The sequence below is a fragment of the Helicoverpa zea genome, chromosome 21 (genome assembly GCF_022581195.2).
Source record: "Helicoverpa zea isolate HzStark_Cry1AcR chromosome 21, ilHelZeax1.1, whole genome shotgun sequence".
Taxonomy (NCBI): domain Eukaryota; kingdom Metazoa; phylum Arthropoda; class Insecta; order Lepidoptera; family Noctuidae; genus Helicoverpa; species Helicoverpa zea.
The window spans coordinates 9,614,792-9,642,525 of record NC_061472.1 but is presented as its reverse complement, the minus strand read 5'-3'; the positions used below and the strand labels follow the sequence as shown (position 1 = coordinate 9,642,525).

General features: G+C 34.4%; 6 protein-coding genes across 11 annotated transcripts; 3 read left to right on the top strand and 3 right to left on the bottom strand.

Moving 5' to 3' along the window:
- On the top strand, positions 1-7,429 carry LOC124640897 (tRNA pseudouridine synthase A). Of its 2 annotated transcripts, none has more exons than XM_047178858.1 (8): positions 1-240; positions 691-970; positions 1,304-1,470; positions 2,797-3,070; positions 4,469-4,568; positions 5,083-5,238; positions 5,660-6,208; positions 7,075-7,429. In XM_047178858.1, the coding sequence occupies exons 1-7, from the start codon at positions 168-170 to the stop codon at positions 6,050-6,052; spliced, it is 1,443 nt and encodes a 480-aa protein (XP_047034814.1). In that variant the 5' UTR covers positions 1-167; the 3' UTR covers positions 6,053-6,208; positions 7,075-7,429. The 2 variants fall into 2 exon arrangements, with proteins under 2 accessions (XP_047034814.1, XP_047034815.1); XM_047178859.1 differs by having other exon boundaries at positions 10-165.
- A 4,323-nt stretch (positions 7,430-11,752) lies between these two features.
- LOC124640568 (putative nuclease HARBI1) lies at positions 11,753-14,453 on the top strand. The gene is made up of 2 exons (XM_047178383.1): positions 11,753-12,466; positions 13,322-14,453. The coding sequence occupies exons 1-2, from the start codon at positions 12,011-12,013 to the stop codon at positions 14,096-14,098; spliced, it is 1,233 nt and encodes a 410-aa protein (XP_047034339.1). The 5' UTR covers positions 11,753-12,010; the 3' UTR covers positions 14,099-14,453.
- On the bottom strand, positions 12,491-14,895 carry LOC124640569. The gene is made up of 3 exons (XM_047178384.1): positions 14,455-14,895; positions 14,167-14,323; positions 12,491-13,198 (listed from the first exon to the last, which is right to left on the bottom strand). The coding sequence occupies exons 1-3, from the start codon at positions 14,649-14,651 to the stop codon at positions 12,575-12,577; spliced, it is 978 nt and encodes a 325-aa protein (XP_047034340.1). The 5' UTR covers positions 14,652-14,895; the 3' UTR covers positions 12,491-12,574.
- Positions 14,896-16,343: 1,448 nt separating this feature from the next.
- LOC124640564 lies at positions 16,344-19,110 on the top strand. 2 transcript variants are annotated; one of them, XM_047178375.1, is made up of 3 exons: positions 16,344-17,526; positions 17,610-17,789; positions 17,876-19,110. In XM_047178375.1, the coding sequence occupies exons 1-3, from the start codon at positions 16,914-16,916 to the stop codon at positions 19,066-19,068; spliced, it is 1,986 nt and encodes a 661-aa protein (XP_047034331.1). In that variant the 5' UTR covers positions 16,344-16,913; the 3' UTR covers positions 19,069-19,110. The 2 variants fall into 2 exon arrangements, with proteins under 2 accessions (XP_047034331.1, XP_047034332.1); XM_047178376.1 differs by having other exon boundaries at positions 17,383-17,789.
- LOC124640566 lies at positions 19,104-27,355 on the bottom strand. Of its 4 annotated transcripts, XM_047178379.1 has the most exons (5): positions 26,996-27,355; positions 25,355-26,624; positions 24,784-25,144; positions 21,187-21,246; positions 19,104-20,979 (listed from the first exon to the last, which is right to left on the bottom strand). In XM_047178379.1, coding segments are annotated over exons 2-5 (1,326 nt in total). In that variant the 5' UTR covers positions 25,357-26,624; positions 26,996-27,355; the 3' UTR covers positions 19,104-20,076. The 4 variants fall into 4 exon arrangements, with proteins under 4 accessions (XP_047034335.1, XP_047034334.1, XP_047034338.1 ...); XM_047178378.1 differs by having other exon boundaries at positions 25,355-27,355; XM_047178382.1 differs by lacking the exon at positions 25,355-26,624.
- LOC124640565 (MFS-type transporter clz9-like) lies at positions 21,652-24,082 on the bottom strand. The gene is made up of 2 exons (XM_047178377.1): positions 23,831-24,082; positions 21,652-23,622 (listed from the first exon to the last, which is right to left on the bottom strand). The coding sequence occupies exon 2, from the start codon at positions 23,609-23,611 to the stop codon at positions 21,827-21,829; it is 1,785 nt and encodes a 594-aa protein (XP_047034333.1). The 5' UTR covers positions 23,612-23,622; positions 23,831-24,082; the 3' UTR covers positions 21,652-21,826.
- Positions 27,356-27,734: the final 379 nt, after the last annotated feature.

The window sequence follows — 27,734 nt, the reverse complement described above, 5'->3', positions numbered from 1 at the left end:
CCAATAGAGTTTCGTTTAAGCTTTATGGAATTATGGAAAAATCTTCAATCCAAGATGGATGACTTGACTTGTTGTTGACTTGCTTCTTGTTGAAGAATCAAACGTTGTCAATAATATATTAAAATATTTCTAAGTTTTGGTTGTGTTTAAGTGTTTCATCCGTAGGTATGTCCGTCACGTTATTCAGATTTGTTGTAAATACATTGAGACAGAATTTGCCGAGACATCCCATTAGATCAGGTAACAGAAAATCACACATGGGATATGGCGGTATTTCTATTTATTATTTCATAAACGCAAATCATCTGAGCTTGCATACAACGAAGTTCGATTTTGCATCATTGTATGTTAGTTATTCAGCTATGTGAATGTTGTACTGTGTATTGAAAGCTTGTTTTGTACGCACTACAAAGGTTATTGATCGCCGGCATAAACTAACCCATTTTGTATGAAATTAAGTTGTGATTTAAAATATATCATTATTTGTTGCTCGTTCTAACAAAATACGATAGTATTTGGGTACCGTTTACCGCTACTTAATTATTATTACATGTATCTGTGAGCTCACTCCATTATTTCATAAAATAATTATAAATCCATCTCTTGAGTTAAATGTATTTGTTATTTACCAAATTGAATTCTGAGATGTTTACCCATACTTTTATGTTAATAACCAAAGCTTTTTTATAGCATTTCAAGTGCGGTCAGCATCAGCCATGGACATGGCAGCCGTAGAGAATAAGGAGCCAGAAGAAAGCCCTAAAGAACCTCAAGAAATAGTTCTGAATAAAAATATGACTAGATTCAAAAAGCGTTATATGAAGCGACACTGGCAAACAGATACAAACCCTGATGAAAATGGTGAATCAAAACAAAGGAAGCTTTGTGACAAACCTGTGGAAAGAATTAAGAGGAAGAAAATGGCTCTGCTTTTAGGATACTGCGGTGTTGATTATTATGGCATGCAACGGTGAGTTTTGATTATAACAAATTAACTACTTGTAAGTATTAAAAAACAATAGAAAATCAATTGTGGCTCATGTATATCTGCAATACAACATACAATGGGTTATAATTAGGTAAAATTTTACTCTCTTCAACAAATCACTTTGTTTATGAAGTTGGCTGCTTGTTAAAATGTATAAAAAAATCTCTACTGTGCAAATGGAATGCATGAATGAATAACTAACTAATGCATGAATAACTGACTTCAGAGAAACAATGTTATTTAAAGAGAACAGTAAGAAAGTCTTTTCCCAAAACATTGATACTAGTGGAAATGTGAAATAAATGGTGGTTTCAGTAACCCAGGAGTGAGAACAATTGAGGAGGACTTACTAAGAGCGTTAATGGAGGCAAAGTATATAACGGAAGATGACTTTAATAACCAGCAGAATGCTCAATTTCAACGGAGTTCTCGGACGGACAAGGGCGTGTCTGCTGCCAGACAGGTTGTGTCACTTAAGCTGCGTTAGTATTCTTCTCTTTAATAACACATGTTGCACAATCGTGTTTCTTATAACTTTGCATGCAATTTTTAGTTTAACCAATTAGAGGTCAAATAAAAAGTATTTGTTATTTTGGAATTTTCTTTGTTTTCATATAGAATTGGGAACAGAAAAATACAAGAAAAACATGAAAAAAATTTTTTTTTCCAAAAAAAAAGATTTATTTGTGGAAAAAAAACCACACTATGCACATCATATTGTTCATAAAAGGGTGTTATAATCAAGTAAAATAACAAGGTTAACTACAGTAACTCTACAAGATCTGTTATTTACACTTAAGAATATGACTGTACTCAATCTAGTACTTCTAATGGGTTATCTAATGTAATTAAATAATGACTAAACATTTTAGATTTTAAAAACTGTTTTCTACTGCAACACTTGTAAATTATAAAGTCAAAGGTTTTTATTTCATTGGAAGAATTTCCATTTAATATTACGTTTTAGTTATGTACTACTTGCATGTACCTATTATGTTTATGCATGTCTTGGTATTCATATTCATATTCATATTCATATCATTTATTGCATTCCACAAGTTTCATATGGTGTTACAAAAAGCTTACAGCTAGGTACATTTGTGGACCCTGTTAGGGCACAGCAACATTTAGCATTTAATGCCAGTACATTTAAAACACTTAAAACTAATTCTAAATTTTTAAGGTAGTTTTAAACATTAGGTATAATAGGAGTAGTTAATTTACAATTAAAATTATATATTATATTTCTTTATATTTGTATAAATATATGTATATTAGGAAATTATTTAGATATCAGCTATTTTAGTGTATTGTAGTGTGTATAATGTTTATGTATGACTAATATTTATTTTGTCGTTCATGTATTCTTGAATTGTATAGTATGCCTTCTTAGTTAGGATTTCCTTAATTTTATTTACATATACATTATACTTTGGTTCGTTTTTTATAGCATTTGGTAATTTATTATATATTTTTATTGCCATTACATATGGACTATTTGAATGTAATGTCATACGGGAAGTAGGTAGCATGAGCATGTTCTTATGTCTAAGTGATCTGAATTGATAGTTAGGTAAATCCTGTAGAAACATTCACACTTTCTATTTAATGTAACTTCCAAACATTTGTACCTATTTATAGTCCTTCCTTAATTTTCTTTATTTCTTCTCATCAATTCAATGCTGTTTTTTCAAGACAGAAGAAGGCCATGGCCTGCCTATTTTTGCATATCTATGTATATGAATCTATGTTATGTTCTAACCTTACCTGTGGATCAACCTTTATTCAAAATATAATATATCTTACAGCTCTTGAAGTGGATGTTGCTGAAATAAACAAAAGACTGCCTGACTGCATCAAAGTGTTTGGTGTAAAGAGAGTAACAAATAGGTTCAACTCAAAATCAAAGTGCAACGCTAGAACATATAGCTATACCCTTCCCACTTATGTGATGGAACCTAGTCTAGTCAGTGAGGAAGAGAGAAAGAAGTATAGGATCACAGAAGAAAAACAAGAGCAAGTAAAGAAGATTCTAGAAGTTTATAAAGGGACAAAGAGTTATCATAACTTTACGGAAAAGAAGTGAGTTTTTATTTCCACATAATGTTATCAAGCATAGGGAACTTAATGCAGTTTGCACTGATTGATTAGGAATGATTTATATTAGGCCGGGCCGTGTCCGGGGCGTGCCGTGTACGTGGCTCGTACGGGGCACGGATGTGAAACGTTACATACATTTTGTATGAAGAAGTTTATATTACACAGTGCATGATCCGTGGCCCGTCCGGGCGCGTATTTACAGTATGTACATGGCTAGTACGCAAACGTGTGAAACTAGTCGCGAATAGAATGGAATTCACTTTTTATACAAAGTCTTCCCATGTATACAGCAGCAGTACGCAAATACTCGCATATATTTTGTAGTGGCCAGAGTAACTTGCTTTGTTCCATAATATACAGTGCTAGTCCGCATGCAAACTAATCGTGTATACATTGGAATAGGCGCGAAAAACTTTACGATTCCAATCTATTCGCGAGCAGTTGCATGCTCGCCATTTTGATTAAAACACGACCTAGCATTTAATGTTAATTTAAATATTAATAATGCTGGTTAATTCAACTTTTTTTTGGTTATTTTTTAAACAAGTTGATTTTTAATGGGATTTTAATGGGAAAACCATCTGCGACGATAAGCTCGCATGGGACCGCCGGAGCCCCGCAGCACCGGAGCCGTAACAGAAGCGATGCTTGCTGCATGTTGCTTGCTTACATTTTAAACGAACTGAGTTAAAAAAATAGAAGCTAGGTAATTAAATATATTTCATGATGTCATTTAATAGTATTTTAGAAGTTTACTGTTAGAATGCATGCTACAAATTTAGATGCTAAAAAATAACCATCATGCTGAGTTGTATTTAGAGTGGTTTACTTAGAAGATAACTAGTGGCTAAGATAGTATTAATTAGATGCTCGTTAATTGTGACTGACTTAGTAATTTAGAAGGCAACATACATTTTTGGGGGCGAATAATGATATTAAAAAGAAGCTTGTTTAATTAGCACCCATTTTTAATAAACAAACTCAGATTCAAAAGCCATTTTTATTGAATGCTTTAGGTGCCTAATATAAATTTTGTATAAGTAGTTACATTTGACCGTGTATAAATTGGAAAGATGCATGTGCACGTCTAAGCTACGAATTATACGCGAGCAGTACGCAAAATTCGTGTATACTTTGAAATCACAAATTAAAAAACAGCATTACAAAGTATCAGCGAGCAGTTTCTTATGGATGCGTTTTGGCTATGTACACAATGTAAATACGCCGTCCGGGCCACAAACGACGCTCGTCTTTAGAATTTCGTGAAAGCCCGGACACGGTCCAGCCTAATATAAATCATGCCTTAATTTTTCCGCCTTTGTAGTCAAAAGGTTGTCAGATTAATACTGATTTTGAACTTAACTAGAGTGTTTGTTTCAGACATTACCAAGATCCATCGGCATTAAGATTCATAATGGGCTTCACATTAGACAGAGTATTCATTGATTCAGACATGGAATTTGCTGTACTGCTAGTCAAGGTTTGTAATAATTATCATATTTATTTTTATAGAATTGATAGCAGGGCTATTTTATGTAATCAAATTAATAATATTAAATGTCAATGTTTGAAAGTTTCTAGTTATTTTATGAAAAAACAATCCATAGGGCTAATGTTGAAACTTATATCTCTTATATCTATTGTTATTCTGAATAGGAGATAAGAGAGATTGGTATTTAACAGTGCTGACAAAGCAGCAATGTCATCTGTATCTCTGTCCCTAGTAAGCAAACCTTTGAATACATAGGATATTGAAATCTGCAGTAAATGCATTGTATTGAAAATCGTCTGCAGTACACAATTTGATACAATTTAGGTACCTATATCCCAGTAAGGAAGTGGTTTCCTTGGGACACGAGTAAAACCGCGACCAGTAGCTTTTAACCCCTTATATGTCAGTGGCGGGGTACCACGAAGACAATTGATTTTCTATTGTTCTCTAATTAGCGGCATTCAGGCAGTTAATATTTAGATAATGTATTTCTATTATCCAGGGTCAAAGTTTCATGCTTCATCAAATACGCAAGATGGTGGGCTTGGCGATAGCTGTCCTGCGTGGTCACACTGACCATTCCATACTCGAGAAGGTGTTTGGCAAGGACAAAGTCATGATACCCACTGCGCCTGGATTGGGCCTTGTACTTGATACAGTATGTATTTTTGATATGCCTTTGGATCTTTAAAATTTTCTGTTTATTCACAATTTTACTCAAAATATGGCAGTTGCATTTTATTATACATCTACTTGACTGGTTATGTCAGCTGTGAACTATTATAGGGTTGATCTAGGAGTCCTGGCCCTATTACTTATTGTTACATTATGCAACTAATGCAAATAAAAAAAATGATATATAAAACACTAGCATCTGCCAGCGGTTTCACCCGCGTCCCGTGGGAACTACTTCCCGTACCGGGATAAAAAGTAGCCTATAGCCTTCCTCGATAAATGGGCTATCTAACACTGAAAGAAATTTTCAAATCGGACCAGTAGTTCCTGAGATTAGCGCGTTCAAACAAACAAACAAACTCTTCAGCTTTATAATATTAGTATAGACGTTATGCACATTTTAGGTCCACTATGACAGATATGACGCGAAATTCAAGGATAGCCATGACAGTTTGACTTGGTCAGCCGAAGAGGAAGAAATTCACAAGTTCAAACATGAGCACATATATCCCGTGATAGTTAAGGGCGAGGTTGAAGGCCAGTCTATGGCAACTTGGCTTGAGAAACTCAGTAAGCACTCATATGAGCCATCGGAAGAAAATCTGGAAAAAGGTGATGAAAAAGAGTTGGCAGGTGATGATGACGATGATGCAGACCTTGATGATGATTGTGATGATGATAAAAATGTTAGCAAAGATTGCGACACTCCGGAAGTTAAAGCTGGTGAAAACAAAATTGAAGAGTTGAATGACGAGGGTAAGATTGACGAGAGTGCGAATAAGAAAACTGATCAGTAATTTTACTTCGACACTACATTATATTAGCATATTCAAATGTGAAAAAGAACACTACGTCTACTCTTGTTAGTTGCTTCCTTAAAAATTTCAATCCTAAATAACTTCTGTAAGTTGTAAGAAGTTACTACAAGCGACAAGGGGATTTTAATTTGTAAAGGAGATGGCCAAAAAAAAACCCAGAGTCGACAGAAACTTCGTATGTATGGTTGGATTCAGTATAATTTGTAGATTACAAAAAGTATTTCATATCATCTAAAAACCATGGGGTTCTCTTTTTACACGGTTTTTTCGATTAAGATTTTAGTACATAAAAAAGCTTAACCTTTGTGTTTGCTGTTCATTAGAAGTTGTGCATAGGGTAAAAAACTTTACACTCAGGTGTATGTCTGTTAGCACTATACACGAGTGAAGGTTTAGAGCTGACCTGATGATGGAGAAAAGAGAAGGTAAAGGGAACTCGGCAATGGTAAATATTAACAACCTAGTGTTTGGGCTTATATTATTCGCATTGACGAGAACTTTTCACGTATGCGAATAGTGACTAAAAAGCTAAAAAAAAATACAAAAAAACTTTTTTTTTTTACTTTTAAGTTTTTTTTACTAACCTTTGCCAGTTCAGAAGTTTACACGAAGTTTTTTAACAGGGAAACCTCTTCAAGTAGGAAAGAAAAGAAAGGGTACTTAATCGTATCTGGAGTGGTTCATGTGAATAGTGCAATGGGTGGGGGTCAAACTCAAGACCTTTTAATTACCAGGCAAACTCTGTAACTATGGGGATATTACTATTCGCATGTATAATGTTAATGTTCCTTGTTTTTTAGGTCCTTTATGTAAATAATCTTTAAAATCAACATAAGTTCAACATAACCTATTTTTGTGAAAATATGGTACAGCTCCTATACCCCATGGATTTCAGGCTTGACTTTTTGGCACCATCAAAAGTCTATCATAATGAACCCATTGGTACCCATTTCGTTGCTGTCGATTCTGGGTTTTTTTACTATGAAAATTTGGCCATCTCCTTTATTGTTTAATGTGTTATTTAGCTACTTACGTGAGCAAAACTTTAAATTTAAGAGGCTGCCTCAATCGTTTCTCGCTGTTCAGCAGACAGTACATTTTATAAAAATAAATAGACTCTGTTTTGAATATGCTAGTATAGTAAACGTGCACATGGATAAATATCCATTTCTACTCTTTTATATTATATGATAAGAAAAATAAACTATATCGATAGATTTTGTCATAATTGTAGAACTAAGTAGAACTTAGATATTTATATTCTTTGTCTTTGATAAATAATAATGTAACATGAATCAAAATAGCCAAAATGGCATTAAAAATAAATGGCAGAGCCATACATCATACAAATATGAATTGTAGTTTTGAATTTTCTCTATTTTATTTGATTTTATCCTACCTCTAAGAATTATGTTTTCAGGTTAATCCCGGTATCATATTATTTGGCTGAAAAGTCAATCTTTCTTGTTAATTTATACTATAACTTGCCAAAACAGTTGAATGCTAGGCAGGGCGAAAGGTGCTATGGGATTGTACGAAGAGTTATCGCGGCCCTGGTAAATTAAGGGCTTAAAAAAGGAACAAGGTTTTGTCAGTCAGAGACTGACACTCCAGCACGCTGCACCCTTTGCGGACCCATGTCATTTGATGATATCCCAAAAAAAAAATGCTTGGAGATGGACCATGTAAACAGTGGCACTTGGTTTTATTGTGTTCAGTGATAAAAAAAGTTTAGCTAAGCATAGTTGGGCTAAAGCTAATATTGGTGAATCGTCGTTCTATCATTCAGACAATTCATACTTCTATATCTAAATTCTATATGTATGTATATTTTATTTATTTATCTATCTATCTATTGTATTTAATTCCTCCATGGTTCATTATTTCGTTGATCGCAAATTTTTAACCGACTTCAAAAAAAGGAGGTTGTCATGATAGTTTGAAGTCGCTCAAAAGGGATTGTTGTGTCTTTGAAATGTTGTGTACTTATCTGAAAATTTCGTTTGGCGAAATAAAGAAAAAGATATCGTTGTGTTTGGAGTGCTAATCTTGTGGCTAAAAAGTTTACAAAAAGAAAATATATACAAATATTGATTGGATTAGATAAAGTTACAATAAAAAAGTGTATATATGTATTTTTGTTGTCAAAAATTGTTTGTTGATGTCTGTTGGTAGTTATAGTACTGGTTTTTGTGTGAAATCAGAAAATCGTCTAGTTTGTCGCCAGTAATATCTTAAAATATTGGCAGTTTCAGTTCAGTCCCGTAAAAAAATTGGTCAAAGAAACTACTGCCTTGACTTTTCTTGGTGTCCTTTTCTGTTTCTTTTAACCGACTTCAAAAAAAGGAGGTTCTCATGATAGTTTGGAGTCGCTCAAAAGGGATTGTTGTGTCTTTGAAATGTTGTGTACTTATCTGAAAATTTTGTTGGCGAAATAAAGAAAAAGATATCGTTGTGTTAGGAGTGCTTTTAAGTCTTGCACGAAAAATAATCTTGTTGCTAAAAAGTTTAGAAAAAGAAAATATATACAAATATTGATTGGATTAGATAAAGTTACAATAAAAAATTGTATATATGTATTTTTGTTGTCAAAAATTGTTTGTTGATGTCTGTTGGTAGTTATAGTACTGGTTTTTGTGTGAAATCAGAAAATCGTCTAGTTTGTCGTCAGTAGTATCTTAAAATATTGGCAGTTTCAGTTCAGTCCAGTCAAAAAATTGGTCAAAGAAACTACTGCCTTGACTTTTCTTGGTGTCTATTTTTGTCTGTTTTGTCTTGTCGGTAGTCCTTAAATACGACGGTAGTCTTTCAATAAGTCGGTTGTCTAAATAAAAATAGCGGGAATTACCTATTGAAAAAAACGTCGTTTCTTCGCAAATGAAGTTGGAATAGTATAGGCCCTTTTTTACCTATGTTTATTTAATGATACTAGGTATATCAGATACATTTACATATCACAAAATTATGTCATTCAAAACAGATACAAAGGGGAAAAAACTTAATAAAGTAAACCTTGAAGACTGAAAAGCGACAAAAAAAAGCACTTGGTCAATGCATGATTATTTCGTAATTAGGGTTGCCAACATTTCTTCTTAGGAAATAATGTATTTGGGCATTTTCACTTTTAAGTGTACCCTGTTAAAAATACGTTATTTTTTTTAAAGCTGTGTTTTTAATATGTTTAAAGATCTCAACCTGTACTTCATAGTTCAAAGGACTGGATACAGTTTTTTATTTTTAATAAATTGAGTGTTTTCCTTATTAAAAACGGAAAATAAATGGACATTGTGGTGAAAAAGTGGTCAGTTTGGTGACAACATAAAAATCATCCTGTTTTATTATTTTAATTAATATGACTCAATTTTTCTTTTCTTTTGCTACTGAATATTACAAACCATCTAAAAAAATATATACTAACCTTAAACTGAAATCTCATTTCTCTAAAATGAGGTTTCAAATTCTGTTTTGTGACAAGTGACGCTACGAAGATCGATTTTTATTAATTCCCTCGATAAAGGGCTTAGTTTTTTAAAGGCTTGTGTTTAAACACCACCCAAAAAAGTACCTATTTTACTACCAAAAAAATTCTAAACGGTTACCAAAATGGATAAATGGTCACCAAATAACGTTTCCAAAAATATTATTATAGTTCGGCCATTCAGAGAATGCGTTCCTGACACGTCGCGATTGAACTGACGACGTAACTTTGCAATGGCGTTGCAGTTACGATAAAAATATTTTTGCTGGTTGTTTACCGTTTTAACAATTGAGGAGCATTAAAACAACATTATTATATCAATAATCAATGAATGTTATTACGTCGTCAGTTCAATCGCGACGTGTCAGGAACGCATTCTCTGAATGGCCGAACTGTAGATAATACCATTTTTTCGTATTATTGACTACTAAAAAAATATATGGACGCCTTTAAAATACACTTTAGACCAAATATTATATATTGTCACTACTTAGATGTTACCAATTATGTAATACCATGACTCCCAATTTGGTCATTTTTGTTAGACTAAAAAAGCTAACGATCGCTAGAATATTTCCCAAATACCAATTAATATACTAGGGTTCCCAAACATACGTCGCTTATTTATTGTTATATGAATTTGGGTGTAACTCAGTGCGTTTAAAATGTAAGCACGCAACATGCAGCAAGCATGGCTTCTGTCACGGCTCCGGCGCTGCGGGGCTCCGGCGGTCCCATGCGAGCTTATCGTCGCAGATGGTTTTCACGCTCACCACCGCAGCTTCGGCTTGCTGGCCGGCTCCGCCGGCCAGCCTCAGCCCCGGCGGCGAGCCTTAAAACTACCTGCGCCTCAGCTCGCAGGCCGCCTCGCCCCTCCGCGCCTACGCGGTTTTGAATTGCACTCTAGGGGTAGGGCAGACCAGACTACGTGGAGTCGGTTTTGCAGCGATTCGTTTTCGTCAATAACTTTTTGGTAGTAATATTAATCTTTTAGTTGGATAGAATTTGGTGACCATTAATCCATTTTGGGAACCAAAAATAATATTTGTGCGAGATTTGCGATTTTTCTGATGTTATTTTATTTTTTTTGGATCATAACATTATATACTTTAGTGCCCTTTTAATAAAGTCAATTTATTTTTTTTGGCGTTGTTTATTTTATTTGGTGCCTCAGCTTAGAGTCTTAAAAATATTTTTGGTGACCGCCTAAATTATACCCTTTTTTAAATAAATGTGTTTTGTAGTGTTCAATATTGCAAAAGGCTAAAATAATATTCAAACAAATATAATTACATAATGAAACAAAAGTTAAAAAATATATATCTTGTTTTTATACAAATTGGGACAGTCACCAAACTGACACATTGAAAAATCTTAAGCTGAGATTACATGATACAAAATAAAACATAGCGTTGGTAATTAAAAATCTTTATTCTTTGACAAGAAAACTTGAATTTTACGGGCTACCACAGTGGATCCACATTTATCTAATAAGTTATCTATAGACAACTTAGGAACAAATTTGACCATAATCAATATGCTAAAGGAAAAATCATCGTAAATATATATTATTAAATATAATTGCAAATCAGCCTTTAAATTACCTATAAAAGGAATTAAATCAGTCTCAAGTTAATAGTCTTTGATGTCACTAGAGTATAATTTAAATAGTAACCTAACTATCTGTTGTGCGTTTTAAGAAAGCTAATCTTTGTACTTTTATTAAATAACCTAATCAGTCTCACAGTAGAAGTTACTGGATTACAAGTCTCGCTCATTATTAATTTAGCTAGGAATGTTATATTGATCAACGATATATATCCAAACATATGACTTTGATATATCCAATAAAATATAAACTTAACAAAAATATATATGTTCTCAAAACTTACAAACTATTAACCATATAGAGTGCATATCACATTCATCTGGAGTGAAATGATCATAAACAAAATAATTACAACACCAGAAATATGAACATTGCAACAAATTGAAAATGTCCAATTTAGTCATTTTTAAAGTAAAATGATGTAGTCTTGAGGAATTTATCTCCTGTTGACATCCAAAGCATTTTTCAACTAATATGAAATGAGTGATGGGCCACGGCCAGTTAGCGTCATCAATATAAAACTGCTCCAAATCATGCATTGTGAGTACTTTGTCCACGTCATGGAAAATCACCATATTTTGCATCAGCCAATTAATCTGAAACAAAAATAAAATATTTATTTTAAATAATCTTTGAATGAATAAATCTCATCGAGGTCTACTAGACAAAATATTACCTTCCGATTCCAAACATGATTCGCAAACGTAATTAAGGCAGTTAAGGCTAGTTCGCATTAGGCTAGTAGTTTAGTCGAGTGCCGAGTAATTTAGTAGCTAAACTACTCGCTACTGCACAGAAATCGTTCGCATTATGGTCCAGTACAGTACACAAGTGTGTGGTGTTTTGCAAGATGAACGCGCTGCAACGTAATGAAGTTAATAAAGTAATTAAGCTAATCGCAATGGCTATTGTAGAAGAGGTGGAAGAGGAAATTTTAGAGACAAAGAAAAAAAAAATATGGGTGCGAAAATGGATTGATAGAAGAGACAAACTAGGTGCTACTAATTGTCTTCTGAAGGAATTAGCATTGGAAGATCCCAAAGAATACTTCAATACTTTGAGAATGTCCGAAAGTTGTGTAAATTTTCTGTTAACGAAAATACACTCTCAAATTCAGCGTAAAGATACTCTTTTGAGGAGTGCAATTCCTGCAATTACAAAATTACAAGCAGTTCTTTACTTTCTTGCTACTGGATGTAGTCTAAGGACACTCACACATATATTCAGACTCGGAAAATCAACTATTTCTGAATTCATTATCGAAGTTTGTGAAGCAATCTATGAATCATTAAAGGAATTTATCAAGGTAAGACTAAATAACCGTAACAGATTTATTATGAAACATTTATTTATTAGAGAATAATTTTTAACATCTTAAGTATAACTTTTAATGAAACTATTTTGTTTGCTCCCATCACTCTTCATTATCAACATTTGCGTTCCGAATTGCTGTGAAAACTAAGTCATTTGATACAATTGTAACATCACTCTGCGTTTCATTGTTGTTTAAATGGTTAGATGGAAGCATATTTGAGGAAAGCTGATAATCGGCAACGTGTCCAGTATGATTAAGTAAAATAGACGAAGAATTATTTTGAGTTGCTTGCTCCCCCAGATTATAGTTACTGATGTCACTATAATATATCGAAGAATCGCTATTACCTCTATATTGTGATCCAGTAGCATACGAAGATTGTGGCGTTTGAGGGATTCTGTTTTGATCAGACGCGTTTAAAATATGCCGACGTCGAATTCTATTTAAGTGAAGTTGAATGTGCTCCTGTGCTTCTAATGCCGATAGTAAGGGCAAAGATTTCAGTTGAAGGCCTACGTGTTTACCGAAGACCTCAAACTCATTTTCTTCGACTGTAGAATTAGTAGTATCAGCTATTTCTTTTAATTGGCCGACCATGCTCGAGAGCTGGGCAATTCTTCTCTTTTTTGTCGGAGGTGGAGGAGGTGTAGGTAAACGAAAAGTATCCACTAAAGTACTATTTTGCTCAGAATCTGTATCATCAGTGTGTGAACTATTGGAAGTCTGAAACAACCAAAATTTTATTAGTATCAAAGAGCATTATTTATTCATTTATTTATAATTCATTGTACACAAAAAATACATAAAAATTAAAATATATTTATGACCATTAATTTTTCTTTTTAGATTCCTACTACAACAGAATGGAAAATAATTGAAAATGGTTTTCGAGAACAGTGGAATTTTCCAGGGTGCTGTGGAGCTATCGACGGCAAACATTTCGTCATTAAGGCACCCCCTGAATCAGGAAGTTTATATTATAATTACAAAGAGACAAACAGCATTGTCTTAATGGCTGTTGTAGATCATAAATATTGCTTTTCTTATATAGATGTTGGGTGTAATGGAAGGGTTTCTGATGGAGGCGTATTTCGTAACTGTAGTTTGTACCAAGAATTAGAAAACGGTGGTCTACCAGAGGGTCATGTCCTAGTCGGTGACAACGCATTTCCCTTGAAAGAATATTTATTAAAACCTTTTCCAGGAAATCGATTAACGCTACAGCAAAAAATTTTTAATTATCGTTTATCTCGGGCTAGAAGAATAGTAGAAAATGCCTTCGGTATATTAGCTGCCAGATTCAGAGTGTTTGAAAAACCGATGCCCTATAGTCCTGAGAAAGTTGTTAAGATAGTAAAGACTTGTTGCGCTCTACACAATTGGCTTCGACAAACAAAATTACAGAACAAACAGTATGAATACACAGTAGACTCAGAACACTTTGAAACAGGAACTATCGTTCCTGGTAATTGGAGAAGTGAGCCACAATCTCAGGGAATTCAACCGCTACCTATTTCTTTAAGTAACCGGTCATCCCAAAGATCTACAGATGTTCGGGAGAGATATGCAAATTATTTTGTCGGAAGTGGATCTGTCCCTTGGCAGACAAGAATGATACATTAAATAGCAACACTACAGTATAATCACATAATTATTGTATTGTAATAATGTGTAGATAGGTAGGTACTTACCAAATTACTTTCACTTTCTGTGAGTATTGAGGTTATGTTTCTTAGATATGAATCTAATAAATTGAACCATTTCACTGAAGGGATATAAATCGTGTCGGTCCCAGAGCCTGAACTTTTGGAGTCCTTTATTTTTTTTAATTCCTGCGAGTAGGTAGATCTAAAAAGAAATGGATGTCATTAGGTTAGATGACTTCTAAAAACATAGGTATTAATAATAATAAGAGCTTATTGTATATAGTAATAAATATGCTTCTGAAATACTTAAAATAAACAAAAAAAAGCACTAACCTGATGTTTTTAATTTTCAACTTAATTTCCTTCTCACCGAATCCGGGTATGTTCATTGTTTTTTCTAAATCTAAGTATGCAGATTGTTTCATTTGTTTGTTTTTATAATTCGGGGATTTGATATTCCACAAACATTCGTGTTCAACATATTCGGAAACAAATTTAAAAGTGGTTTCTTCGCTCCAGCGAAATGTCATTTTCGCGCCCACTCACTAATGAACTCGACTAAACCAACAGGTTCAGATTTGTTTAGCCGATAAGCCAGTGAGCACGGAGGAGTAGTGGGGGACGCTACTCGCCCGATAGAAATAGAACAAAATGGATTGGCTCGACTAAATGACTTACCATCCTACTTGACTAAATTTTTGGTGTTCAGACACATTTAGCTACTAAATTATTCGGCACTCGACTAAACTACTAGCCTAATGCGAACTAGCCTTTAGGTTCAGCCATGCAATCAACAAAACCAGTTTTTGCAAGAAATACATTTTCCCTTTTGGGTAAGCATAGAAGAAAAGCATTTATGACATTCCAGAAAATTAATCTTTGGTACAATTCTGGGTTTTTTAGAGATTGCCTTGCTTTGGGCTTTTTCTGCACCACTTTTCTCAGATAACTGGTTTGTTGCTAAAGTAGAAGCAGGTACTTTGGTATCTTTAATTATCATTTCTACTTTTTTAGCAACTGTTTTAGTTCCCGTTGATAATTTTTGAGGTTGTCCGACTTGTGGTGTTTTAACAAAAAATACGTTTTTGGGATCAACAAAGCAGTGACTTCCATGTGCGGAAAGGTTTTTGTTAGATACTTCTTTTTCTGACGATAAATTTACAGACATCTTATTAAAATCGGAAAGGCAGATTGAAGTTGCGATCAGACCTGCGCCATCATTTCCAAGTAAACCTTTCTCAGCATAAGATGAAGTAGACGCTTGCTGATTTTCAAAGGTGGTAAGTTGCCATGAGTTCTCGGTGCCTAGTTTACCTCTATGAAGTTTGTCGTCATTTTCTTCAAAAGTAAATGTTAAATGATTAATGTCAATAGAATTCAAATCAAAAGGTTCATCGTTAATCAGCCCCTCAAATATTTCAGATGGGAAATTTAAAGAAGATTCATGGGCAGCTTCAATTTTGGGATCGTTTGTCACTTCTTTGGTTATATCATCCAGACTTTTCTCAGTTTCTAATTCGTTATTCCCTTTAACATTTTGGGATAAATCTTGAAAACATTCCGTTACATTTTCTGTAGTTGGAGGGCAAAATTCGAACGATTTACTTATGTTGCCCGAATCGATTACTACAGAATGTGACTTAGTCGAAAAACACGCACATTGACCTCTTAAGTCTCCGCAAAAGCAGCCAATATCTCTATATTTTATAATGAACGATTCGTCACTTTGGCTGGTGGCGATTTGGTGTAATTGTATTGTTCCCTTTAATACCGGTATTTTATCAGGTAAAACTTTTGTCACATTTTCAATTGCGCAACTATCAATCAGGAATACTTGGGTGACTTTCAAACTTCGTGTTAATATATTGTAAGCATCTTTTGCGTCAACAACATCGTTACCAAGATACACTTTTCTATCAAGAGTTCGTTTGATGCTACCTCCTATTCCACCTGCCACGTTTTTGCCGTGGCCAGCCTCATAAAATGTCCAAGTAGTATATTGCAGCAGATACTTTTTTGTATAGTGAACCAGCAAATAAAAGTTTTTTTTCTGGCGATATTGAGATGAGGGTCCATCCGAGAAGAAGTGTATTATCGTTGTTTGAGGGGTAATCTGCTTTATCATCTCAATAACAGGAGTCAGATGTGCCCATATCGCTGGAGGTTGATGACTTGTATTGTCTGACAATGTGCAAAAAGATTGAGTGCGATCTTTCCAAAATACCATTCCGCCCTACAAGCAAAGTAATCCTATAAGAAAAATTATAAGTCTATTACTACTTATAACGTTCTTGTTATGGTATTGCGGTAGACTCTATGACTTATAACAGCATTTGCCAAGCCTAAACATACTCAAGCGCATTAGATTTTATATCTCGGTCTTATAGTCCGCTACAAGACTGACCTCTAAAACATTTATAAGACACTTTTACTAGTAGCAGCATTTCACAAGCATAGATATGCTCAAGAGTAATTGTTTTTATATATCAGTCTTATAGTTAACTACAAGATTATCTTTTAGGACACTTATAGGACTAAACAATCCTGAATAATATTTTGATCCTATACTAGCATTTTGTGAGAGAAAACGATATTATAACATCCTTAGCTGAGACCACTACAAGTTTGTGCCGTCATAGTCTTGCTCAAGACTTTTATTAGCCTTAGAACTTAATAAGAGCGCTATAAGTTAAAAAAAACTTATAAACTTGTAGATCAAACACTTTATTAGTAAACGTCAGCCATTTTGTAACATTCAGTTGTACCCGTCCATTGTGAGAATTCAGTTTAATATGAACTTAAATGATTGGAAACGATTGAAAAGAAGTGGTGGTTACAGGAGAAAGGTAAAAAATAGGTATAAAGAATTAATTATGTCAGGGTCTTCAGAAATAAAATCAAGTGCGTTAGGCGGAATAATTGAGGGTTCCGTGAGCAGAAATATTTTTCCACGTCTTCCCCACGACTCAGAAAGTGAAGAAGTTCAGAACAGCGAAGAAGAATATATCGAAGAGACCACTGACTATGACAATAATCATGAATTTCTGAAAGACATGCAAAGCTGGGCTATAAAATTTAATATACCTCACCTGGCCCTAAACGAACTCTTTACTTTTTTGAACAAAAGATTAGGTAATGTTTTACCCAAAGATGCTCGTACTTTACTTCATACAAACAAAGAAACGGTGCATATTACAACCTCAGATCCAGGACAGTATTGGCATAACGGATTGATTAAATGCCTAAAAAATACACTGCAGGGGCTGGATTTGAATACTTTACGAAATACGATTTCGTTAAATGTAAACATAGATGGGTTGCCTGTATACAAAAGTTCAAGACATCAACTCTGGCCTATTTTGTGTAACATCTTTGAAATTCCCCACATACCTCCCTTTGTGATTGGTAAGATAACACTATTTCAATATCGTAGAAACTTTAACTACCTACTTTATTAAATTATTTATATAGATATATTATTTTTCAAGGAATTTATGCGGGTGAAGGAAAACCATCTGATCTAAATGCTTATTTAGAGTCTTTTGTGAAAGAAATGAACGAACTTGAAGAATATGGATTAGATACATCGTTGGCGCCAAATGAATCTAAAATCAAAGTCAAATTAAGAGCCTTCATTTGTGATTCACCAGCAAGAGCCTTGATTAAAGGCAAGTTTAGTATTGATATTATTTGAATTATCTGATATCTGATATTTTAATATGAATGAAAAATATGGATGTTTAATTTCTTACAGGTGTCACAAATTTTAATGGAAAGCATGGCTGTCTGAAATGTACGGTGATTGGCGAATACTCACATAAATCAAATACTGTAACATTTCCTAAGTCCAATTGTCCTAAAAGAAACGATAAAGATTTTCGTGCTAAAAAATATGAAGAACACCATAAGCATGATTCTCCGTTATTGAAACTAAACATAGATATGATAGAGGATTTTCCTGTGGCAGACTCATTACACCTAATAGACCTTGGCTTGATGAAGCGGTTGTTGATTGGATGGCGTGACGGAAAGTTGGGAAAATACCTAACCAAATGGAGTGCTCGTGAAATTGATATTGTCAATAGCTTTTTACTGAATTGTCAAATGCCCAAAGAAATTCACAGATCAATGAGATCTGTAGATGTTTTGGCCCATTGGAAAGGTTCCGAATACCGCTCTTTTTTTTATTATCTAAGCGTTATAATTTTAAATCACGTGCTCAAACCAGAACCATTTTATCATTTTTTAAACTTGTTTTGCGCCATAACGATTTGCTCAAATGAAAAGCATTTGCCACTCTTGCCAATTGCTGAAAAAATGTTAGAAGATTTTACAGAAAGTTTTAAGGCCTTCTACGGGCGAGACTACATTACTAGTAACATACATAATTTAACACATATAGTTGACGAAGTAAGAAAATTTGGTATTCTGCAAACTTTTAATGCATATCCTTTTGAAAATAAATTATACGCTATTAAACAAACTATCAGACATGGAAAACAACCATTACAGCAAGTTGCAAGAAGAATAATTGAAAGGCAGTTAATCGAAACGGAGCATCTTAGCGAAGAAATTGTACACTATCCATATATTAAAAAAAACCAGCGAAACGGTTTATTAGTTTTACACCTAGAAACATATATTTTATCATCGAAAGATGAAGACAAGTGGTTTCTTACTGACAAAAATCATGTAATAGAATTAAAATCCATCAGCTTAAAAGACAACACTAAGCTTGAAATAGAAATCACGGGATATCGCATTGTTAATATCCTCGACGCTTTTGAAAAACCACTAAAATCTTCTTTTTTGAATATTTATAAATGCGATTGTGCTCCTATTGAAAAATCGGAGGTATTATGCAAAGTTCAAAATATAAAATGTAAACTAGTTAGTATTACTTACAATTCAGAGATATTTTTCTTACCATTGTTACATACCCTGTAAATTTCAAGTTTAAAGAGCAAAAAATAAAACGATACTTTATAACAATTATGTTTTATTCAAAATTAAACATTAGTCTTACAATCTTTATAATCAGTCTTATAATCTTTATAATCAGTTTCATAATCAGTCTTATAATCGTTATAATCAGTCTTATAATCTTTGTCATCTTCATAATCAGTCATATAATAATCTATTGTAGTCTTCATAATCAGTTTGACTAATAAAATAATCACTCATCATCATCGTCATTTTAGCCTGACATTACCTATGTCTAGGTATGGGCCTCTTCTTTTTTCTTTTTAATCAATCTTATAATCATCTATTGTAGTCCTTATAACTAGTCTCAACAAACTTAATTTTTAAGCTTCTTTGTACGGCGGCCAGCACATCAACCTATCTCAAAAATCTGACAAATTTTCAAAATTGAACGTAATCCATAACATATAAGCACCTTATTATATTATGAATGTTTTATGTGTAATAAAGTTGAAAGTCATTTAAAGAAATTTGTCAGATTTTTTGGGGTTGCTTAATGTGCTGGCAACAATTTTAAATTTATCTTAGCTTCCTTGTACTAATAAATCTTATAACTAATAAAACTTTACGAGTTAAACAAAATATATCAATTTAACTTCGCCATTAAGATCATGTAATCATCTTTATGGCAAATTTAAATTGAAATATTTTTTATAATATAATATAAGATTATATTCTTTAATTCAGGTCAAATATATAACCCTAATTTTGAGCATCGTCGCAGTCTGGTAAAATTTACTAAAACTACACAACTTAGAAGATAATTTCAGCAAATCAGATCAGACTAAATTTTTGTCTGAAATGATTTGATTTAGTTACTAGGGATATTGATCTATTTGTATTTGAGTGACGACAGCACGTCAGACTATCCCAAACTGTCAAAGACAGATTGGGGTAGTCTAATGTCTCTCGTGTTATAATTAATATTGATGCAAAAGTCACTTAGTCAAATAAAAATTAGATCAAATAGTTTCAGACAAAAATTTCCTCTGTAACATCTTCAACTTCTAATTGGTTACCAGTGGTTTGTGGTGTAGATGTAGGATTTTCAGAAGAAGTCCTTTTGGCGCTATTTTTTCCTCTGCATTTACTTGCGGAAGTTCGTAATTGCTTCGATTTGGCCCGCTGATCGGCATTTCGCAAAATTGTTTTAAAAAAATTATGACAGTCAGTTAAATGGAACGACGAGTCTTGTTTATAAATAACTTCAAAAAAGAAACCAATCATCTTAGAGAAACCTTTTAAGCAGATTTTTTCTGTTGTTTCATTTTGGGAACGTGAAGCTCCAGTCCACGAACACGATTTGAAAAACTTTCTTTCAAACAAAATATCAATAATTGTATATGCTCTTGTGATTCCCTTCCCTGTCCCTTTAGTGCCAAACACACTAAACTTTCTTAGTAAATCTTCTCTATAATCAGAATCCATCAATTTATTTTCAAACTCTTCTAAATCTTTTAAATCTTGTATTGGTTTTAACATCAACGAATGGTTTTGTTTTTCTGTAATAGATTTTTTAATGAATTCTTCGTTCGTAACTTGTATTTCAGTCACTTGTAATAAAATCGATTTCAGTGTTTCGTGTAATACGGCTTGATTATTTAGTGTTGTGTTTAGGGTCCCCATTATAGTCTTCATATCGTCATTTATGGATTTTAGGTCACTTTTAATAGTGGTGATATCTATTTTCATGGATTTTAATTCGCATTGTTCTTCTGATAAACTTGTTTCTTTATTAATGTACGAGTATATTATAGGTGTGTCCGACTGATTACTTTCAGGAATAACAATGTATTTTTCAATATTTTCTTGCGGCGCGCTCAACGGTGTTTCAGATGGAGTTGACTCTTTCGGTGTCGTGATTTCGTAATTAGTCTAAACAATAACAATCATGAGTTAGCTAAATATGACGGCAATACTATTTTTTATGTAAGTAAATATTAAGTTAGTACAATACAGTGAGCTTATATGTTTGGAACGGTGATATACTTATAGTAACGGCACATTTTACTATGTTGCTGTCTAATATTCTCTGCGTAATATAACATCAATATATTTGTATGTTACGTATTTATAACTTACCACCATTATTTGTTCTCCATCTTCAGGTATTATTGCTGAAGAAGCATTATGCTCATTATTCTGAAAATATAATTTATTGAAATCATTTAAAAAATAACGGACAACAATTTTGAAAGCAACGGTTTCGTTCGTGTGGTACAGACGGCGCGGCGAGCGTCACGATAATGCTAGCCCTTTCCACATAGTGACGCTAATACACGAGAGACTAGCACAGCGTGACGCTGTTTGTACCAGTCTAAGTTCATATAATCTCTCAGACAAAAAGGAAATACCTACTTAATGTAAAATCGATCCACGATCTGTGAAAATATCACGTCAGCTACATGCACTATAAACAGGTATTTCAGAAGCGACTTTGAAATCAATTAACTTTAATTCAAAAGCACATAAGTATAGGGGAGACCGGGTCAAAATCGTATAGCTAAGCGTTTAGGGTTGTAGGTCTTTCAATTTAAAACACTAAAATTAATAATCCACAATTATAATTAGTCAGTCTCTTAAGGAACATAATCACTTGCACATATTTGGAAAAATCTAAATATTAAACAAAAAAAAATGAAAATTACGAACCTCCTTCTAATTACGGTTTTGCCCCGACACATGGACAAAACCGTATACCATATACGATACTGCCCCAGATTTATCTGGAAGCAACGCATCCCATACATACAAAATTATCTAAATTCGCTGAGTCATAACCTGTACAGCCTTCATGAGCCCAACCTTCACACTCCCTACAGCGGACCCAACCTTCATCCAAGCGGCTTGAACCGTATTCTTCGAGGCAATACAAGCAAATGTTATCATTTATAATATTTGGTTTTGGTTTTTTGGTCTTAGGCGGTTGATTCAAATTAAGCTTAGGAGTTTTTGTTTGTGAGATGGTCATCAGCTCATTTTTATAGGGGGAGGAAGTAATAATAGCAGTTTTTCCTCTTCGGTGATCGGTTGCTCTTTTTCGGACCGCGCTTATTTTAGGAACTGGCATTATATCCGCTGGAGACATCGTTACACGGTTCTGATTCTTCAACGTAGTAGGAACTGGCGGTGTGTTGTTACTTAATGGCGGCGGATCAATGAGTAGTGGAGATGTTGATGGTATCGATGAGTGAACGATTGGCGCAAAAGAAGTTGATGGTGTCGGGTTGACATATGGATCAGCGGAAGTTGATGGTGTTGTGGAAGGTATTTCCGTTGTCTCAGCCGCAGCAAAATCTGCTTCACCAAATACTGTCCTGTTCGTCGGGAATATACCTGTTTTACTAAAGCCAGACACGGCGTTCTGTATAGTAGCTGCTTTACAGTACGCTGCTCCAAAAAGTCTTGCCAGCTGGAATTGTGTCACTACTCTACCCGGATTATTCCGTAGCCACGAGTTTACTTCTTGGGTGTAATATGCGCTCAATGGACCCATTATACTCACATCTAGTGGTTGAAGTCTGTGGGTACAATGAGGGGGGAAGCTTAAAATTACAACTCCATTGTCCCTAGCTTTTTCAATGAGTGGGAGATTTTTTGTGTGGGTCGAGTGTCCATCGAGTAAAAGCAGGACAGGATCTTCTTTTTTGGGCTTTACTGATGATATGAAGTGATTCAACCATTCAACAAAAATATCACTTTGTATCCAGCCACTTGGATGGCAAACCGAAACTGTCCCAGGTGGCGCACCATCTAGAAGTTCAGCTTTCATCCGAACTCGTGGAAATATTAGCAGCGGAGGAACATAATTTCCAGAAGCCGACACACAAAGGACAGCAGTAGTCAGCTGTCCTCTTTCTGCGGAACTAGCCAGACCAACCTGTTTTCTTCCTTTTAAAGCAATTATTCTGCTTTGTCTTTTCGGTACCGTTGTCAGGCCCGTTTCATCCACATTATAAATGTTGGTAGGCAAAAATTTATGTTGATCTATAACTTCCTCTAGCAAATCAAAAAATCTGTTGACACTGACCATGTTAAACCCCATCGCTCTTGCTACGGACGTCGGCTCGGCAGCACGCAGTGATAATTCTGGGTGTCGCTTCATGAATCCAGCTAACCAATCTTCTCCCGCTAGTTTATAATCTTTATTGAAACAATGGTCAATACTGTTTGATTCTGCGAATTGATACGCTAAGCGTCGAAGATCTTTGTACGTGAGACCAAATAATCGTCTTTCCATGATCAAGACATGCTCAACTAGACTTTGTTCTTGTGAGATCGAAAAAATCGGTTTAAATCGTCCCAAGCCTTTGCGTGTGGAACAGTCCAAATCATTGTTCTGTCTAAATCGGTTAACTCGATCTTGTAATGTTGATTTCGGTACCTCAAAAGTTTTGGAAGCTTTCAAGTAACCCATGGTGCCATCAAATACGGCTTGAACGGCTTTTTTCATGCTATCCGGATCCCATTCTTGTCTATCAGTAGTCCTTTTATAATTACGCGGCATCTTATCTGGACCTAAAATAAAAAATAATACGTTAGTTTATACCCACTTAAGCGGGTCAAAATCGTATAGTGGCCGGTATTACCCCGTACGGTTTTGACCCACAGCTCAATGTATAAATATGACACTCACAACTACATACGCAAACCAATTTTACCTACTCAACTATTTGTTAAGTACGAGTAAATTCACAGACTTTATGATAGTTGATTGGACACTTACCTGTTATATACGTTACTTTCACTAATATTGACTGAATTTTCACAAAAATAAGATCAAATACACCGAAAAACAATAAATTTTAATATTTTGATAACGCGCGTGCATGCAGCGACAAGTGTTCGTTGACAAATAGCTCTGATTGGTCGGGGCCACTGAGTAGTTTGCGCGCGGGAAGTTTGAATTATTGACAAGAATAGACATGCTGTACTGTTTTACCCCGGTATACGATTTTGTACAGGTCTCCCCTACTTAAATTCATCTTGGCGCGCGGCTCTAGAGTGCGTGTGCACATATATATAAATATGCAGCTTTGATTTGTGTGACAGTGAAGCGGGTGACGCTCAGTCGTCGTCCGAGCAACACGTGTGCAGGTTCAGTAATTGAAAATACCTATAATGTCACATACAGTTGTTAAATATATCATAATAAATATATATATACCTTACTAACAAAAATATTTACATAGTGTATACATACGCTACACAGTGTTTTGTCTTTTTCGCTCTTTTTCCAAAATAAGAGAGTTCGTGACAAAACACTGTATAGATTAAACACTGTAAATATATTTATCTATACTAATATTATAAAGAGGAAAACTTTGTTAAAAAACTACTGGACCGATTTTAAAAATTCTTTCACCATTCGAAAGCTACATTATCCACGAGTGACATAGGCTATATTTTATCCGGGTACGGGCAGTAATACCCACGGGATGCGAGTGAAACCGCGGGAAAACGGCTAGTTAGTAATAAGGATAATGTTAACGTCACGTAAATCTTTATTGTTACATTTCTATATATTTAATCAGTTTAATAGTCTGATCAACAATCAAATCACAATCAGCCGCCCGCGGTTGTTAGTAGTTAGTCACCCGCAGTCATGGTATCTATGCCTACAAGCTTTACGCACACATAGAGCCGCGCGCCAAGATGAGTTGAAGTTTCTGTACAAACCTTTAAAATTTCTTCTGCCATATTATCATATGACAGCTGTGGAAGATCAGAGCAATTGCGCTGTTTTTTTGATGAGACGTATTCTATGTCAGGTTCTGTGTCTGAATTATTGCTCATTATATCAATTTCATGTATTGCATTTTGATACGTTTTTATGCTCCGCCTTTTTACCGCACAGTTTATTTTTTCCCAAGATTCATCGGGCCAACTACCTTCATCCTTTTGTAACTTACTCGTCTGTGACTGGGTTTGTTTTCTGGGCCAATACAAAACTCCATCGCTCTCCCATTGATGTGGTACACATGTCAATACAATGTTACCCTTTTCAATGGTCTGAACAATTTTAAATGGCATTTTGAACCTGTAAACAAAATAATGTTTGACTAGAAAAAAAAGAATAATATAATCACCCACAAGTTTGTGGAAACACGTTGACCTTGCCTCGTAGAGAGTTTCAACACAACGCGTGATCAGGTCCGTCTCTAGGAAATACTAGTAGCTACTATACTCTAGGAAAGTTACTTCAAATATAGTAAAAATACGTAAATCTCTGGCGATACACCTTACTCACATTAAGCACACGCGCTCTTCCTGACAACTCAGGTGCTACTACTGCTAGACAGCTACTGGTTCGACATGCAACCGCCCCCCGCACCTCTGGCGCCCGTACTGCAGCTGTGTAGGTACTACCGCTATAATACGGCCGCTGAGTTATTACTGATTTGACAGATTCTTAATATTTATTATTCCCTTTATTCAATTAATTAAATTAAAGCAAATGAAGTGACTCCAAAAGTAGCAAATTGTATTTAATAAACAAAAACTGCGCAGCTTTATCTCTGTCTCCAATTTATTTCTCAACGGATCATAGATTAGACCAGAACCACTAAAAAGTTGCTCGCTTGCTACTGAGCCTGCTGGACGCGATAAATATTCAATCACGAAACAAATGACACGATCTCATTACATGCAAAACAAGAAGTGATAGAGTAATCGACAGAAAGCACGCGGAGAGAGGGGATTCCCGTGCGGCAAGTTTAATTTCGTTCGTACATGCTTAGGTACTGCTGTTCCTGTGGCGCTGCCTCCGATCGACTTCCGATTTAATAGTGTCGAAGCCGAAACCAGAGTCGGAGGTGTATCAATCGGAACTTCCGACTTTTCGGAATCGGAAAAAAACTTCGTAACATCCTTATACTGTAGATACATTACATATTTTTACATATAAGTGTATACTCGATGTAAATAAAGTAATTAAATTAATCCTTACTTCACTAAAATTGACAATTCGTCATGTGTCAAATCGGTTATAACTCCGCGGCCGTACTATAAACCACTGATACAGATAGTAATTCGATAGATAGCAGTTGTATAATCGTACCTTCAAAATATTTGTCAAACAGGGTGGCGCGGGAAGGAATTTCTTGTTATTTCGGTTGCCCAGCCGTATAATGTTTTTTTTATTATTATTTTATTGGATAGCACTATTCTAAAATTAGTTAAGTACTTTTGCGTGTGTAAAAAGTTATGTGGATACAAAATCAGTAGCAATTTGTGCATTCATCTTCTATGTAATGGTCATATATGCTGTACTGGGAGCAATTCGGGCACCAAAAAAAGCTTTGATGCATGAAAAGTTTTAGATTTTCTTGATTAGAAATGAAGTGAGTAGGTCTATCCATATTGTTTAAATAAACTGGAAATCCACACCCATTGCAGCTTTCGGATAACACAAAATGTGTGTTTGTCCAAGGCCATCTCACATGATTTAGTAAAATCAATGACGATTTGGTCAAAAAACAGTCAACATCAAAAATGACCACCATCTTGTTGATTAAATCCTAAAAAGGAAAATCAATCATTAGCTAGCTGACTTTAATTTACTTCAAGGGAACCCTAATTTGTTTTAAAATGGAGGCGAGTAGTCTGGACAGAAACTGCTACAAGTACTAGTTTACCTATAATGGTTCCATAAAGGACTTAATCAAGAGCAATTTTAAAACATGGCCGATATGCATAAGAATTTATGAAATAATTTATTCGCAACATTATACTAATGTGGAATTTTCGAAGGGCCCCGTGAAATTAACTAAATTTCGATACATATTTACAGTAAATATTACTTCCCCACGAGTTCACACACTATATTTACAATATATTACCGATGTTTTAAAGTACTACAAGTAATAATAGTAATAGTAAGTTTACTTACGTTTTTACGTGCGTGGTAACACAAAAAATCCGGCACGACCAGTCAAAGCAACAACGAAAATAACTTGTATTAAAATATACTTAAAACTATTTTCTAAGACCATTACAAGTGCTTTATAAACAAGATTGCTCTAATAAAATACTTACGTCAGATACTAACAAGAGTGTTTGCACTTGTAATTGTTTAGTCTCATATCATTAAAGGCGCTATTGAGCTTCGTCAAGTATATTATAAGGCTTAATAACATTGTATAAGATGATTATAAGATAGTTATAGAACTAAATGCTCGTATAACTGCGCCCAAATTCAACTTTGTAGCATGCTACAAGATTCTTATAAGTGAAAATAAAATGCTCTTAAAGAACGTTTAAAGTACTGATTTTGCTTGTTGGGCGGTATGCAGGCATATTTGAAGGTTTGATGCCCCGTAATGCATAGACTGAATCTCCTCAGCAAGTTTGGTTTGGTAGTTTTCAGAGAAGTCGCATACTATCACGGCCAATTCAATGTTGGCAAAGGGTGGGACATGCCAAAAACAGCTACTCTGAATAATTGAAATACGCATAAATTAATAATTTAAACGTGTTTTACATGGATTTCAGATGTATTTGTAAATTAAAATTAATAATTGACGTTTTTATTCCATAAATTAAACCATATGCCCATGATTTATCTTGTAATATAATTTTGAATAAGTGGGACATTCTCAAAACCGTGGGTACACTTAAAAGTGAAAATG

Excerpts from the sequence above, each read along its gene's own strand:
- LOC124640565 (XM_047178377.1), bottom strand. The coding sequence starts at position 23,611 with ATGCCGCGTAATTATAAAAGGACTACTGATAGACAAGAATGGGATCCG.
- LOC124640566 (XM_047178378.1), bottom strand. Across the intron at positions 21,247-24,783 it reads TGGCAGAAGAAATTTTAAAG|AATAATGAGCATAATGCTTC; the intron begins GTTTGTACAGAA and ends TTATATTTTCAG. Across the intron at positions 20,980-21,186 it reads ATGGAGAACAAATAATGGTG|ACTAATTACGAAATCACGAC; the intron begins GTAAGTTATAAA and ends GTTATTGTTTAG.
- LOC124640897 (XM_047178858.1), top strand. The coding sequence starts at position 168 with ATGTCCGTCACGTTATTCAGATTTGTTGTAAATACATTGAGACAGAAT. Across the intron at positions 1,471-2,796 it reads GGTTGTGTCACTTAAGCTGC|CTCTTGAAGTGGATGTTGCT; the intron begins GTTAGTATTCTT and ends TATATCTTACAG. Across the intron at positions 5,239-5,659 it reads TGGGCCTTGTACTTGATACA|GTCCACTATGACAGATATGA; the intron begins GTATGTATTTTT and ends TGCACATTTTAG.
- LOC124640569 (XM_047178384.1), bottom strand. The coding sequence starts at position 14,651 with ATGACATTTCGCTGGAGCGAAGAAACCACTTTTAAATTTGTTTCCGAA. Across the intron at positions 14,324-14,454 it reads TTGAAAATTAAAAACATCAG|ATCTACCTACTCGCAGGAAT; the intron begins GTTAGTGCTTTT and ends ATTTCTTTTTAG. Across the intron at positions 13,199-14,166 it reads CAGAAAGTGAAAGTAATTTG|ACTTCCAATAGTTCACACAC; the intron begins GTAAGTACCTAC and ends TGGTTGTTTCAG.
- LOC124640564 (XM_047178375.1), top strand. The coding sequence starts at position 16,914 with ATGAACTTAAATGATTGGAAACGATTGAAAAGAAGTGGTGGTTACAGG. Across the intron at positions 17,527-17,609 it reads CATACCTCCCTTTGTGATTG|GAATTTATGCGGGTGAAGGA; the intron begins GTAAGATAACAC and ends TTATTTTTCAAG. Across the intron at positions 17,790-17,875 it reads AGCAAGAGCCTTGATTAAAG|GTGTCACAAATTTTAATGGA; the intron begins GCAAGTTTAGTA and ends AATTTCTTACAG.
- LOC124640568 (XM_047178383.1), top strand. The coding sequence starts at position 12,011 with ATGAACGCGCTGCAACGTAATGAAGTTAATAAAGTAATTAAGCTAATC. Across the intron at positions 12,467-13,321 it reads CATTAAAGGAATTTATCAAG|ATTCCTACTACAACAGAATG; the intron begins GTAAGACTAAAT and ends TTTTCTTTTTAG.